We start from the raw sequence: 17,096 nt of genomic DNA, 5'->3' as shown, positions 1-17,096 counted from the left end.
ATGACTATGATTCATTAAACAAAGAATTACAACCAATGAAGAGATTTCTAGCACTCCAGTTACAAATAATGCAAGAACATCACCAAAAATAGCAACAGTAGCACGAAATAAACAAACTTTCTCAAAAATATAACAAAAAAAAAACTATTCCAATGATGCATTTCATGGATAAAAATCTCATTCTTGCATATCTTACCATCCTTACTCCAAATTCTTGCTTGTCCATCATAAGATCCGGTTGCAAGCAATGTTCCTTCACCCTACAAAACATGGCATAATGCTAGATTAGCATTCAGTTAACAGAATAAACATAAACCTCCAGATGCTGCAACAGTATCTTTATGACTAATGTGATAAGAAGCTTTTAGAGAGATCGAGAGAGAGAGAGATCAGACGTGGGTGGGGGAAGTCAAAGGTACGTCGTTAAAATATATGCTCAACAAACAAGCAACGCTTACATTCCAATCTAGCGTGGTTACGTCTTTGCTTTTCTCATTTGTTCTACCCTTGAAATGTTTCAAGACATGCACTTGAGGAGGTAGCATATTAGAGCCACATGGACCATCAGGAATGGTCCAAATGCGTGCTGTTGAGTCCCCAGACCTGTTGATTGAACATTTAAATATAATTCTAAAAAATGAATAATAACCATGAGCCCTCAAAGGCACAACCACAAATAAAATCATATAATTCAGAAACGGAAACACCCATTTTATGTAAGCATGCAAAATTGAGTGGAAAGCAAAGTTTTAAAAACCAGACAAGATGGTTCAATCAATTCAACCATGAATCAATCTCATGACCAGTTCTGTCCACATTCAAAACCATTTTTGTACTAGCTTGAATCAAGCAAAATAACCAGTTGATTAGATGAACTAGTTGCGGTTACAATGAACCGCCCAAGTCATATTGTGATCAATTTATTTTTTATTTTAGAGCACTTTTATAGGTATTAAACAATACAACAACAACAATAATATCAAGCCTTTATGCCACTACGTGGGGTTGGCTACAAAAATCTTTTTTCTCTATTTTGTCCTATTGAGAGTCAAATTCTCATTTAAATCTAAAAAAGAAAGGTTATTTCTAATATTTTCTAACCAAATTTTTTAGGTCCACCTCTACATTTCTTAACAAAAGTCAAATCTAATACATCTACTTTCCTGACCATGTTATCGGAAGACTGCCGTTTTATGTGACCAAGCCATCTAAGGCGACTCCCTCTAATCATTGGAGCTACTCCAACCTTTTCATGTATATGCTCGTTTCGTATCCTATCTTTAAGAGTAAAGCTACTCACCACCATCTTATAAAACTTTCCCTTTAGTTTGAGTGGTACTTTTCTATCACACAACAAACCCAAAGCATTCCTTCACTTCATCCATCCAACATTAATTCTACTAGTAATATCCCATCTATTTCACCATCACTCTAAACAATAGACCTAAGATATCTAAAACATGTACTCTTATTAATTACTTGATAACCCAAAGTCACAATCCGCCCACTAGATCTATTACTACTAAAATTACACTCCATGTATTCGGTTTTAGATCTACTCAAAAAAAAACCTCTAGACTCTAAGGTTGACCTCCATATGTAAATCCTCCCTATTCTCTTTAATACTTCTCCAGCAAACCTCTCAATAAAAGTATAGATTCCATAGTAGACCTAATCGGGATGAATCCAAATTGATTTTGAGAAACATTAGTATCACGACGTAACCTATGCTCCATAACTCTCTCTCATAGTTTTAAAGTATGACACATTAATTTAATTCCTCTATATAATTTGTACAATCTTGTGCATCACCTTTATTTTTAAAAATATGAATCAACATACTCAATCTCCACTCATCTGACATTTTTTAGTCTTCAAAATAATATTAAAAAGTTTAGTAAACAACAAAATTCCTTCATCTCATAGGCATTTTCACACCTCTATTAGAATGTCATTAGATCAAACAGCTTTTCCACACTTCAATTTTTTTTAAAACCTCTATAACTTTAATTTTACTAAAACGTCAATAAAAACAAAATCTTTATTTTCATTTACGGTGTTAAGGTCATTAAAGTCAATTGTAATTTCACAATTTTCATTAAAAAGATTAGCAAAATATCTCATCCACCTTTGTTGAATATTCTTTCAAATTAAATCATTTTTTTATTTTCATACTTAATGCACTTCACTTGAACTAAATCCTTACTACTATCTCTTTGTTTTGTTATATATCTTTCGCCCTCCTTAGTATCTATATAATCATTAAAAGCTAAAATATTTGCATTGCATATTGCTTTCTTAGACTCCTTACGGGCCACTTTATATCTTTAACAATTTTTAATATTTTAACATCTACACAATTTTTACAACAAAGCTTCTTATTTTTTATCTTTATTGCACAATTTGATTCTACCATCAATTATTTTAACTATTATGAGTTTTTTCCTTTAATACTCAAAGCACATCCTTTGCAACATTCTTAATATCACTAGTTAATTTTTCCCACATAACATTAATTTTCAAAATCTTAAAATCTAAAATTTTACTATAATAATATTTTTTAAATGTCATCATCTAATCCTAGAATAACATTTTACTTTATTTTTCATATTATGCTCATTCACCTTAAAGTCTAAAACTAATAAGCGATGTTGGGTTCAGGGCATATAAAGTTTCACTCGCAATAACTTTACATTTTTTATAATCTAAACGAACTATTTTTCTTATAAGAAAACAATCAATATGAGTTTTATTATATCCATCATTATAAGCGATGAGATGTTTATCACTTTCTTAAATAAGATATTAGCAATTACAAAAATATAAACTAGAACAAAATCTAATATGATATTACCACTTTCATTAATCGCTTTAAACCCATAGCCACCATAAATGCTTTTAAAATCATCTACCTCTCTACTAACACGCCCATTTAAATCTCCTCCAATAAACTCTTTTTTCAAGAACTATATTTTGTATTAATTCTTCTAAGTCATTCCAAAATGTTAATTTTGAACATATATCAAAATTCACTTGAGGAGCATAAGCACTTATAATATTAATAATCTTAATATCAAAAATAATCTTTAAAACTATAATTCTATCTCCAAATAATCTTTATAACATTATCCATCAAACTCTTATCTATAATCACACTTACATCATTTCTAGTATGACTCCTACCAGCATATCATAGTTTAAATCCTAAACTATCAATCTTCTAAGTCTTCTCTCTAACTAATTTAGTTTCCTTAATGAATACAATAGTTATCTCCCTATGAATCACAATATTTGTTAATTTTATTAGTTTGCCTATAAGAGAACATATATTCCAAGTTCATATCCTAATTCTAATTTCATAGACTAGCTTTTTTGCCCATATGTGTGCATGATGTGAGAACCCTTGCTTATTTAACACTACAACAGGGTGTCAATGCAGCGGCCCTTGCACACTTCTCTCTTTATTCAGGCCATACAACACTTCGCTTCTACGAAACGCCCTAGCATTAACACAATGTATTAAAGGATTCATGTATCGTTATATTCAGGCCATATAGGCATTAAATAATATCTAATATAATTAGTAAGATATTTATACAAATGGGTATCAAATAACATTTCACTTTAATTTATTTTTACTTGTATATCTTTCTATTTGATACTAACTTCCTCTCATATCTAATTCATTTTTAGAGCATCAAGTTTCTATAGGAATGGAAGATTTCAAAAAATACCTAAAATTTACTTTTGGCTATAAATGAAAGGATACCAAGTTACCAACTTAAATGTAGGTAGTGTTTAAATTTAAAATTATAGAATAAACTTTTTGTCTATATTTATAAAGTAATTTTTTTTCGATTTTTGTCACATATTTGCATCCTTAATATGCCATTTAGGCAATATTAAAATAAATGTAGTATTTAATATGTCAGTACAACCATAATTGCATCTTTAAACTCTAAACTTTTTCTTATTCGGGTTCATGTCTGATCCAATTTTTAGAATCTTGGAGGAGAGCAACCAAAGGCAAAGGAGCATAAAAATACCAAAACATGGCAATAAAGCATCAAGAAAAATGAGAGGAAATAACATGTTCATTTAAGTAGGTTACATGCCACTTAACAAGAACAACGGTTCTTCAAGAATGCTTACACGCTCATCAGCAAAGAAACTTCATGTATACATTTTGGCTTCTTCTTTTTTTTTTCCTCTCACAGCCTTCCAATGATGCATTTCATGGATTCTTGTGCTAAGTTTAACATTTATCAAATAACTAAAAATATAGATTGGTTATTCAAATGTAAAAATAAGAAAAGGCACTTAATTGATAGTTATTATTCAAATACATCTAAGAAACCTTTCATTTCTTTAGTTACTATCTTGGAAAAAAGCACAAAATAGTCCTTGGACTATTCGTAGGTGGCCGATTTAGTCCCATAGTACTATATTTCTGCAATTTAGTCTATCAACAATACAAAATTGATCCTAGATAGTCGCTTAAGGAGTAAATTGAGATCACTTTTGCAAAGTCAAGTGACTAAATCAAGATAAATTTTGTATCTCAAATTTTTGTTGATTTCAACCAAAACGATTATTTGGGATCAATTTTGTATAATCGAGATATTAAATTGGAGAAATGTGAAACTTGAGAAAAAAATTGGCATATGAATAATTGTGGGCTATTTTGAGAATTTTCACAAGTAGCTGCAATGAAGTCAAAATCAGATTATCTGCAATGAAGTCAAATTAGAGGGTGAGGAAGAGGTTGGTTAAAATGGGATACAATTATTAAATCTATTTTTCCAAAACTTATCACCATCCATTTGTGAACCATTCATTTTGGTCATAATTAAATAAAAGTAAGTCATCTCTCTCCCTTCCTCCACTTCCTCCCCCAAGCATCTCCATTTCTCATAAGCAATAAAAATTTTTTAGAACAAAAATATAGCTGGATCACAAGTTAACTTTTGAATGCACATTGTTAGCTTGCAAAGGATATAGCATAAGTGACAAAAAAAAAAACAGTTAGCAGCAGTTATTACAACGGAAGTGGAGAATCTAATAGCTCAACCTTGAGGTGAGACACTCTCTTCATTCAATGTATCTCTGCTTCACTCCTTTGCACCCTTCCGTGCATCTACCATTCATCCTTAATCAAGAAAATGAGTTTTTCAGCCTTAGTTCTCTCCCTTACGCTCATCCCTCCCACCCGCACCCCACCCTAACCCACAACCCAAAACTTCAATGAGCGGCCTATCCTTCCCCCTTCCACTCCTACAAATTCTTCAATCAGAAATTTCATGAATGGCCTGTACTCTCTCCCTTCCCTTCTCATTCCTTTAAATTCTGGAATTAAAATTTTGAAGAGTTGCACTCTCTCAATTCCAGAATCGTATGTAAAAAATGTTGTGAGTTCAGATGTTAAATTTTTGCACTCTCCCCTCTCTATATCCCATAACTTTGAAATCAATATTTTCAATACAATACAGCAGACTCAGGGGATACAGTATCGGTATTATTGCTAGCAAAAGGAAATGCAAATGTGTCCTAATGAGGTAACAGCCAGGCATCCTTAAAAATGAAAATAGTAGGACCAGCTAACCAAAATATGGGATCAGACATCAAGCTAATATTAACAACATATTTGGGCTCAAATGAAACAGATGTGACACCAGAGACCATAGACATGAGAAAAGGTTTCATGATAATCAATGGCACTTAAAACTGCCATCAATCAATCAGACTAGAACAAGTTGCAATAGTTTTCGAGTTCAGGTCTAGAGTGGGTTCCAATTGCTACATCAACACAAAAAGACAAAATATTGTAAGGCTTCATCTCTGCCACGGCATAAGTTAAATTAACTATAATGAGTAATCCATAATTAAGTTAATAACAATTAGATAGCGTGCCAATGGTTAAGAAATCCAAAAAGACTACACACCCGGATGCTAGAAGTGAACTTGTTGGGCTCCATGCACAAGCAAAAACCTACATATCACCAAAATGGAAATAGATTGGGTGAAGCAATTAAAAGCATTAGAATAACAAAAATGTACTTAAGAATATAGTACAGCAAACACAGACCTCAGAACCATGGCCTTCCAGGATGGTTACTTCAGAACTGTGAATATCAGATGCCACTAACTGTGGGGTAGGAGTTATATCCATTGGTTCGGGACCTGAAATGTGACCAGATAAATAAAAGTTAATCACTGAAAATATTAATAATGATATTTTTAAATTATCAAATAAAAGAAGCCAAACACTGAATCAGAAAAATGAATATTATATCAGACCAAGTTATCTGATCTATGGTTCCTTTCAGATGGAACCTTTTGATTCTATTAATATTAATGAAAAGCATTGTAGAAAAGTAGAAGTTAAAAATAACTTGGAATTTTCTTGTTTGATTTTGTACAAAATTGTGGGAATATTTATAAAATTCTTCAAAATACTTACAATAAAATAAATCAAACTTATTTATTTAAAAAAAAAAGAAAGAAAAAAGGTCCACAAGAAGGGTCAACACCTTGAAAAGGAAGAGGCACATGGATTGTAAATTAAAGGTCATAAGAGAAATTAAAAAAAAAAAGATGATCCACCGGTTGAAACCCTTAATCCATATGCTCAAGAATCCCTACAAAATATTGGTTAACTTGTGAGTCCCATGATCTTGCAACACTCACTCTCAAACTAAATGGTATAAATTTATCGTTCCAAATTTATTTATAATATTTTTGAATGTGTGGTTGTAAAACTATATAGTGAAAATGTAAGTTGAGTTTCTGTTGGCACTTTAAGAGTGCAGATCAACACACTTCCTGGTTTCTCTTTTATGAATGTATATCCACCTTCGCATGATACAATCGTATTGTACTAGATTATGAGCAATAAAGAGGACATTTATTCTCACAATATATCTTCATTGACACTTCCCATTTAATTTTTAAAAATTCCAAAATGATTTTGATCCACAGAAATTTGCAAATTCTTTGAGCAATGGATCTAATTCAAATTCAACGCTGGATCTTCAAATAACATGTTTCTTTCTCCCTTCATTTTACAAGATTTCCTCTAAAAAATATACAATATCCACTCGTAGATATTCTATTCATTGGTAATCTTGCATAATCCGCATCATTATACCCTTCAATTTATAAAATCTAACTTGATTTATAAAGAAATCATTTAAAAAAATTGATTTGACCCGTACAAATTTCTTTAACATTCCCATGTAATAAATCATTCCTAACATCATAATATTGCATGAATAATCAATGATTAGCTATGAGAGAAATTAAAATGCATATTGCATTTAATTTTGCAACATGAGCAAAAGTTTCTTGGTTAGAATTCCTTTGACAATCAATCTCACTTTATAATATTTCATTCTTCCACGTGTTCTATAATTTACAAAAAAAATCATTTCCATCCTATAGTTTCTCTTCCCATTTAACAGTTCATCGATCTCCCAAGTGCAATTTTTTTTTCAGAGCATTCATCTATTCCCTCACAGCATCCTTCTAATTCTTGTTTTCAAGTATCTCAACTAGAGTTTCTGATAGGTAATACTTGAGTTCTCAAGTATTACTAACCCAAACCAGTAAAATTACAGCAGCAAACTGCTGTCCCCAGCAGTAAAACAGCAGAAATTCAGCAAAAATACAGCAGGAAATAGGGAAACGGGAAGAAAAACACAAGATTATGCTTGTATTTCACTAGAAACCCAAGAAAACAGCAAAGATACACTTTGTTCTTCAATCCGAGAGGAAGAACAACTCTCCAACGATCTCCGGCAAAGCCAAGAGCCCAAGAACACAAACCCTAGATCTCAAATAGAATTCAAATTCAAGATGATCCCCCAATTCCCCCCCAAACTCCTAATTATACAAATTAATCATAAAGGACAATAATGGACTTCCTAAAACAACCCCTCATTCAAAAATCTCCCTCCCAAATTCAATTTAAGCATGTGTGGGGTCCACAGGGGAGTTCAGCCCCTTTTTGTTGTTCCGCCTGGCGTAGCATCGTACCGGTCCCGTGACCGGTCCACTCGTAACATTACTCCCCTCCCAAAAATTCACCTTGTCCTCAAGGTGAAAGTCTGAAAACTGCTGCTTCAACTTCTCATAGGGCTCCCAGGTCGCCTTGTAGTCGGGAAGATCTTTCCATTTGATTAACACTTCCTTGGTTCCTTTTTTATTAACTCTTACTCCTTCCAGCCCCATGGGTTCCATTACCACCTCCAAGTCTTCTGTTAATGATGCTGGTAGCTCGGGACTAGCTACATGCTCCCCAAGCGCTCTCCTCAACTGTGACACATGGAACACCGAGTGCATGGTGGCGGACGGGGGTAACTTTAGTCGATACGCTACTGCTCCAATCCTCCCAGTGACCTCATAGGGACCAAAATACCTCGAGGCCAATTTCTCATTTTTACTGTTTGCCACTGATTTCTGTCTGTAGGGTCTTTACTTCAGAAATACCTTCTCCCCCACTTCAAATTGTATGTCTCTCCTGTGTGTATCTGCTCACTTCTTCATGATTTGTTGTGCCCTTCCCAAATGCTTCTTTAACTCCTCCAGCACCTGATCTCTTTCTTCTAAGTACTGCTCAACTGAAAAGATTGGTGTGTTTCCCTTTCCATAATGCACTAACTGTGGGGGGTCTCTTCCATAAAGTACCTTGAAAGGGGTCATTTGGGCTGCTGAGTGATACGAAGTATTATACCAGTACTCTGCCCAAGGTAACCATTTAGCCCACTTACGTGGTGTTTCTGAAGCAAAACACCTTAAATAGGTTTCCAAGCTCTGATTTACCACATCGGTTTGTCCGTCTGTCTGTGGATGGTAGGCGGTACTCCTCTTGAGAACAGTGCCCTGCATTCGAAAGAGTTCCTTCCAGAATTGACCGAGGAAAACCTTGTCTCTATCTGACACAATGGAAGCAGGGAATCCGTGTAATCGCACCACTTCTCTAATAAATGCTGCTGCCACTGAGACCGCGGTGTACGGGTGCCGCAGGAGGACGAAATGGGCATACTTACTAAGGCGGTCCACCACTACCAAAATGACTGTGAATCCCTCTGAACGAGGTAGGCCGTCAATGAAGTCCATGGACACTTCCTCCCAAACTTTGTTTGGAAGTTCCAACGGTTGGAGTATCCCTCCTGGTGCCATCGCCATATATTTATTTCTTTGGCACACCTCACACCTTGCCACCAGCTCTTCCACATCTTTATGCATGCCCCTCCAATAGAGCTCCGCTGTTAGCCTCCTATATGTCTTCTGGACTCCTGAATGGCCTCCAACTGCACTGCCATGAAACTCCTGCAACAGGTGGGGGATATGTACGTACGTTCGTGGCATCACAAACCTCCCTTGATACAATAATCTCTCCCCCTCAATGCAGTAGCCCGGATGGCTACTCTTGTCTTTCTGTAGGTCCTCCCTGATCTTCCCCAATTCTTCATCTAGCCCTGCTTTCTTCCTTGATGGCCCCCCAATCAACCATCAATGGTACTGACAGAGTTAGCTCCTGGAGCTCCCCAACACATCTGGATAGGGCGTCAGCTGCTTTATTTTTCAAATCTGGCTTGTATTGGATCTCGAAGTCGTATCCCAACAGTTTGGAGAGCCACCTCTGATGCTCCTCAGTCGCTATTCTTTGCTCCAGTAGATACTTTAAACTTCTCTGATCAGTACGGACAATGAAATGTCGCCCCAAAAGGTAGGGACGCCACTTCTGAATGGCCAAGACAATCGCCATCAGCTCTCTCTCGTACACTGATTTCAATCTTGCCCTGGTTGATAGCACTTGACTGAAGTATGCTACAGGCTTGTGGTTCTGCATCAACACTGCTCCCAACCCATATCCTGACGCGTCGGTCTCTACCACAAATGCTTGACCAAAGTCTGGCAGGGCTAGAACAGGAACAGTCGTCATGGCTTTCTTTAACCTCTCGAACGCCTGGGTGGCTGCCTCTCCCCAGCAAAAATTGTCCTTCTTCAGCTGCTCAGTCAAAGGCCAGGCAATGGTACTGTATCCCTTCACAAACTTCCTGTAGTATCCAGTCAATCCTAAAAATCCCCTCAATTCCCTGAGGTTCCTAGGTAGCGGCCATTTCTGCATTGCCTCAATTTTACTCAGATCTGCCGCCACTCCTTCTTGGGACACCACATGTCCCAAGTATTCCACACTGGTCTGGGCAAAGCTGCACTTCTTCATATTAGCTTTTAACTGGTGCTCCTGTAGGACTTCTAGAACCATCCTCAAGTGTTCCAAATGTTCTCCTACAGTTTTGTTGTACACCAAGATGTCATCAAAGAAGACCAGGACGAACTTTCTGAGGTACTGCTTAAATACTCTGTTCATCAAGGATTGGAAAGTAGCCGGAGAGGGCATCACCAGAAACTCATAATGTCCTTCGTGTGTCCTGAATGCTGTTTTTGGCACATCGGTTTCCTTCATCCTGATCTGATGGTAACCCGATTTTAAATCCAACTTAAAGAACAACACCGCCCCATGCAGCTCATCAAGTAACTCATCAATCACCAGAATTGGGAACTTGTCTGGTACAGTGCCCTTATTCAGAGCCCTGTAATCCACACAGAATCTCCAACTCCCATCCTTCTTCTTGACCAGGAGGACTGGACTAGAAAAAGGGCTAACACTTGGCCTGATGATCCCGGCCTCTAACATCTCCCGGATCAACGTCTCAATTTCATCCTTCTGGATCTGCGGGTAACGATAAGGGCAGACACTGATCGGTGTCTCCCCTTCCTTCAAAGTGATGGCATGTTCCAGCTCCCTCTGAGGTGGAAAACCCTGCGGAGGTTGGAATACCTCCATGAACTGCTGTACAAGAGGCTGTACTGAGGAAGGAATAGTGCCTTCTTCCTCAATTCTGATTCCTTCCAGACGGTGTAACTCCACCAAGTAGCCTCCCCCTTCCTCCTGGATGATTCGGATTAGGGATTTAAGTGATACCCCAGCCTTGGCCAGCCCCGCATCACCTTGGATCACCCTTCTTCTTCCCTCCATCATTAGCTCCATTCTCAATGTCCCCCAATTGATCTTGGTCTCCCCCAAGGTCTGCAACCATTTCATCCCTAGGATGACATCCGTACTCCCCAATTTCAAGGGAAGGAAGTCTTCCTTTACATGGATCCCTTGAATCTTCAGTACTACTCCTCGACAGACTCCTCTACCCATCTCCACCTTCCCCGTGCCCATCATCACTCCATAGCCTCCGGTATCCACTAACTCCATCCCCAAAGACTCCACTATCTGGTTGGAAATAAAATTATGGGTTGCCCCACTATCAATCAACACAACCACCTCGCGGTCAGCTATCTCTCCTCTCACTTTCATAGTGTGACTCGGGGTGAATCCCACTACAGAGTTGAGGGAGACTTCTGCGACATCCAGGTGCAGCTTCTCCTCCTCCTCCTCATCAAATCTGCTGCCTCCTCCCTCCTCGTCTTCCTCATCTTCACAGACAAGGAGAACTTGAAGAGTTCGGCCCTTGCACCTGTGCCCCGGCATGTACTTCTCATCGCATCTGAAGCACAACCCCTTTGCTCTCTTGTCCTGCATTTCTTTTTCGGTCAGCCTTTTGAACTGTCCCCCATTTCCTCCTCCAGTCTTTTCCTTGGGTGCTTCCTTCTAACCACCTGGCGCTACCCCTTTGGAGGGTAACATCGCAGTAGTCATCTTGTATGATCCCCCTAAGTAGTTGCCTCGAGCTCCTCTTTCTGATCTCTTCTGATCTTCCATCAATTGTGCAAGCTCCATAGCCTTGCCTAAGTTCCTTGGCTCCAACACTCTAACAGCTGTTCGTATCTCCGATTTGAGCCCCTTCATGAAATTTCCCTCCAGGGCCGATTCTGAGATGTGATCCAAACGGCTATCCAAGTACTCGAATCTGTGCCGATAGTCAGTCACGGTCCCCTCCTGAGTCAGAGCAAAGAACTGCTCATAGAAGTCTCCTCCCCCATCGGCTCGGAAAAACTCTAATAAACAATCCTTGAACTCTCTCCAGTTCCTTATAGGCTCTCTCATGTCTCGCCACTGATATCATGCCAACGCCTTCCCTTCCAGACACAATCCTGCCGCCGTCAGCTTCTCATCATCTGTCAACCCGTTGACTGCAAAGTAACGCTCCACCTTGTATATCCAGCCATGACCATCTTCACCCTCAAAGATGGGCATCTTCAACTTCCTCACCTTCGGATCCCTTCTGTTACCCCGGTACTCTCCATAACCTCCCAATCCTCGAAGAGGAGGTGCTCCCCAAGTGTCCCGGTCCTCCCTCCTGCGATGGTATCCGAAGCCGTCGTCATATTCCCCTCTTCCCCTTTCAAAATCAGCACCTCGACGCTGAAATTCTTCTCTTCTTCCACCAAAATCTGCACTTCCATCATATTCTCCTCTCCTGCCTTCAAAATCAGCACCTCGACGCTGAAATTCAGCACCTCGACACTGAAATTCCTCTCTTCTTCCTCTAAAATCAGCACCTCTTCGATCATTTCCCATGCTCATCTCCTCTCTAGAAAGTGGCTCTAGAGGTGGCATGTCGTCTTCTCCCTCAAGGATCTCTACATCCGGATTCCTCCTCCCCCTAAACAGGTTCGGATTTCCTCCAACGCCGTGGTCCCCGGTAGTCTCTCTTGCTTCCGACGCCGTCGGATTAGTCTTCATCTCCAATAATTTCTTCATCATTTCTTCCATGGCCGTGAATTTTCCTTCCAACCTTTCGTTGTTGGTGGTGATTTGATTTTGAAAATCACAAAAATCTTTCCTCCAAATCGGTTTTCAATTGACCGACTTCGCCTTCCAAGACGTCCACCTTCTTTCCGGCCATCGTTCTTCTAACGGATCCCAAAAATTCTTCTTCCGGAAACGAATAACTTGCTGAAATTTCAGAATTTCAGCCGCCAGTGGTCCCAAATCGACGCTCTGATACCAATTTGATAGGTAATACTTGAGTTCTCAAGTATTACTAACCCAAACCAGTAAAATTACAGCAGCAAACTGCTGTCCCCAGCAGTAAAACAGCAGAAATTCAGCAAAAATACAGCAGGAAATAGGGAAACGGGAAGAAAAACACAAGATTATGCTTGTATTTCACTAGAAACCCAAGAAAACAGCAAAGATACACTTTGTTCTTCAATCCGAGAGAAAGAACAACTCTCCAACGATCTCCGGCAAAGCCAAGAGCCCAAGAACACCAATCCCTAGATCTCAAGATAATTCAAATTCAAGATAACTCTAAATCCCTCCAAAACTCCTAATTAAAGACAAAGGAATAATTCAAAATGCCTAAACAGTCCTTAGTTCCCCCAAACTCCTAATTATACAAATTAATCATAAAGGACAATAATGGACTTCCTAAAACATCCCCTCATTCAAAAATCTCCCTCCCAAATTCAATTTAAGCATGTGTGGGGTCCACAAGGGAGTTCCGCCCCTTTTTGTTGTTCCGCCTGGCATAGCATCGGACCGGTCCCATGACCGGTCCACTCGTAACAGTTTCTTGTATTATAATGGAATTAGAGCTGATATTTATAAAGAAGGCTTTATGAGTATGATTCAAATTTTGAAAAGATATATATTGGGAGATGTGATATAGAGGATATTGTGTAGTAAGTGATTGATCATTATTACCTAATAATAATTATGAGTCTTGAGATTGTTGGAGATTTTGCCTGAGCTTATTTCTTCTTATACATACTTAAAGGGGTACAATGTCTGAATCTGTTGGAGTTTATATTGTATGAATGTCAATATTAATATAAAGATTTCATCAAACTTATATTCCATATGTGCATTCTTCCCCTAAAAAAGAGTTTGATTGAAAAAATAAAAAAAAATATCTCATTAAAGGTGACATCTTTTGAAGTAAGAAATGTTTTAGTAAAAGGATTATATATATATATACACTTTTAAGAGTTCTATAATCAAGTTTACCCATGCGTAGTTTGTGGATGTGGACACAAGCAACACACCCAAAGATTTTTGTAAGAATTTTCAAGAAGAAAATATTTGTGGGGAATAATTCAGCCAAATAATTTATAGGATTTTTAAAACCAATTATTCTCGAGGAAATTCCATTGATTAATTCTGCGACAATTATGACTACTTTTGCCAGTGTCTTTTTGGCCCTTGATTTTGAAAAAGATAAGTTTTGATGAACTTTAAAAAATGATATTTTTTTCTTATCAGTTTATGGTTAGTACAATACAAGAGGATTTGTGAATGATAAATCCTTTATGAAAGAAAGATGACAATGAGTTATTAAAGTAATCACAAGCATTGTTAGTTTATAATACCTTGATATTAGCATGAACTTTTTCTGTTTGATAGTAGTAAAAATAAAGAGAATAATGTTAGCATCATATTTTTATTTGTAAGATATATCCATATCATCCAAGTGTAATCATCAATGAATGTGACAATTCCAATAGCACCAAAAAAGGTGGAATTGGAAAATTTTCAAATATCCAAGTGACTAATTAAAAAATGAGTAGATCTATAATTACTCTTAGGCAAAATAGCAAAATGATGTTTAACAATTTTACAAGTTTCATGATAAAAATTCCTTATGTTTACATGCAAAAAAAAAAAAGAGGAAATCATATGTTATATGATTTTGAAAGAGGGTTGTCCTAGCTTATAAGAATGTTCACAAATGACTTTTGTATTGAGGGTGAAAATTTAAGGAATATGACAAGTGATGTTCATCTTCAATAAAATATAGCCTATCATTTTCTCCGGCTTTCCTAGTCATCTTCCCATAGTGAGGTGCTAAATTACATAATGATGAGCAAAAAAAGTTATCTTCCAGTTGTGGTCTTTAGGGATTTTATGGATATACAGAGAATTTATAGCAAAATATTATTAGGAGTAAATGTGGAGAAAATTAAAATATTTTCTTGACTTGCAACAATTGTTAGAGAACCATCAACCGCTTTTATTTTTCTATTATTGAGGCAAGGTTTGTAGGTTTGAAAAAGATTAATAAAGTTGGTCATATAGTTAACGGCTCTAGAATCTAGAATTCATGTATGAGAAGAAATATTCAAGGCAGTAAAAACATGAGTTAGAAATCATGCCATTTTGAGCTAGAGAGCATAATCCCGATAAATTTTCCAAAGAGTTCAGGAAATTCATGAGTTTGTCCATTTCTTTTTTGATTGAGTCATTCTAATTCAACATGATAAGCCTGCCTTTTTTAGTAACCTTCTTTATTTCCATCAGAGTCGGGAGTTTTCCGCAGAGTTTCCAGCATTTTTCTTTGAAGTGTCATTTCTTCTTGCAATAGTTGCACCATAGATCCAATTTGGAATAAGGTTGTTTCCCTTATTTAAGGAAAGAGTCCGTGGTAGTAAATCCCTTATCTTAAGGTGTGATATGCAAATATTTCACTGTAGTATCCAGCATTATCATCCTCCTTCATTCTTCGGCTCGCATGAGTGATGAGAGAAAAAATCCCATTAACTGATGATATGCTTTCTTTGTCTAAGATTTGAATATGAACTTAACTAAAGTCATTATTGAGCCTTGCAAGAAACTCAAATATCTTTTCTTTCTACAAATTGCTAGAAAATTATCACATCATCGCAACATGTCATCTTACGATCTTGATAATAATCTAGTTCAAGACAATAAATCTTTATTTTATTTAAGTATTCAACAACAAAAATGTTACTTTGCTTGGTTGTTGAAATCTTAATTTTAATCTCATAAATGAGAGCAACATCCTTCACTTTTAAGTATGCTAATTTGACTATGTCCCAAACTTCATTTGCGATTAAAAGACCCATTGATTTCAGGCATCATGATATTCCATAATCATGTCATGATCATAAAATTTGTTTTATCCCAAAGTACAAATTTTGGGTCTTTAAGACCCAGAAGAGAATCTGCAAGAAGATAGATTTTTCCCTTTACTTCAAAAAGGTCTTCATAATTTGAGAACCTTTTAGATAATTTCCCTCATTCAGACAATATAAGACTTGTAACCTCTAGAATTCTTATTTAGTCCGATTTTCACAATTCATGATTGTCGAGTCTTTAAGCGGTTGTTTGGTTGGCTAAAAAAAGAATACAATATAAAAGGAATATAGTGTAAAAAACATATTTTGGAGTTGTTTTGATGAATATAAAGTAAATGCAGATGCATTATTTTTTTTATTTAGCTTGAAGTAAAATGAATGTAGTGTAAAGTCCAAAGATGGTGGTGGCCAACCGCGATTGGTGGTGAATGGCGGCGGTGATGGTCGGCGGCAAGTGGTGGCGACCGACAGTGGAAACAGGCGATGGGCGGCAGTGGCTGGCGGTAGTGGAAGTTGGCGGCAGGTGGCGGCAACCACCGATTGCGATGGCCGGCAGTGGGTGGGTGGCGTGGTAGTGGTGGCTAGAGGCGACAATTGACGACGGATGGCAGTGTGGTGATGGTGGTTGGAGGCAACAACGAATGGCGGACGGCTGCGGTGGTGGTGGAGGCTGATGGCGGGTGGCAACAGTGGTGGCCGGCATAGGGTGGGTTGCAGGCGGAGGCGGCGGTCGACGATGGTAGGAGGCAGTGGGTGGTGGTGGTCAAGCAAGCCTATTTGCGGTATAAATGATTCTTGCTCAAAATTAAGCGAGTTTAGTCTACCTCAAAAATAAACTAAAATGTGTTATACTACAAGTACTTTATTTTGCATTCATTTTTCATTCAACCAAAAACAATATTATCAAAACCTCTGCATCTGAAATATTTTACAACCATTTTACTTCCAACCAAACAAACCCAAAAAGGAAAGTCAAAGAGACCAAAAAAGAAGGAATAATCTTGACAAGAAGAAAGACGAAAGAAGAAAATAACATAGATTAGAAGATGAAAACCTTAACCTTGCTCTGAAATCATATCAAAAAATACAAAAGTAGAAAAAAAACTATTTTGAAGATTTTGTACGAAATGTAGAAACATTATAAACTTCTCTGAAAGGCTTATGATGGAAATCAATCAAAGCTATTTACAAAAAAGGAAAAAAATTCTAAAGCAAGGTTGGCGGCTAGAATAGGAAGAGGGGGCATACGAATTACA

At 37.3% G+C, this 17,096-nt stretch overlaps 1 protein-coding gene across 1 annotated transcript in view; it reads right to left on the bottom strand.

Annotated features, from left to right (window-relative positions):
• Positions 1–17,096, bottom strand: part of LOC110110867 (WD40 repeat-containing protein HOS15) — a 39,214-nt gene that overhangs the window by 13,007 nt on the left and 9,111 nt on the right. Inside the window, exons 4-7 of the mRNA XM_020842510.2 lie at positions 6,086–6,180; positions 5,943–5,989; positions 459–603; positions 197–260 (exon numbers count right to left, since the gene is read on the bottom strand). Coding sequence (XP_020698169.1) covers positions 197–260; positions 459–603; positions 5,943–5,989; positions 6,086–6,180 — 351 coding nt within the window. The remainder of the gene's footprint in view (positions 1–196; positions 261–458; positions 604–5,942; positions 5,990–6,085; positions 6,181–17,096) is intronic.

Source organism: Dendrobium catenatum, unplaced genomic scaffold (genome assembly GCF_001605985.2).
Source record: "Dendrobium catenatum unplaced genomic scaffold, ASM160598v2 fragScaff_scaffold_743, whole genome shotgun sequence".
NCBI lineage: Eukaryota > Viridiplantae > Streptophyta > Magnoliopsida > Asparagales > Orchidaceae > Dendrobium > Dendrobium catenatum.
The sequence above is the reverse complement of the archived record's forward strand: the minus strand, read 5'-3'. Positions and strand labels throughout refer to the sequence as shown.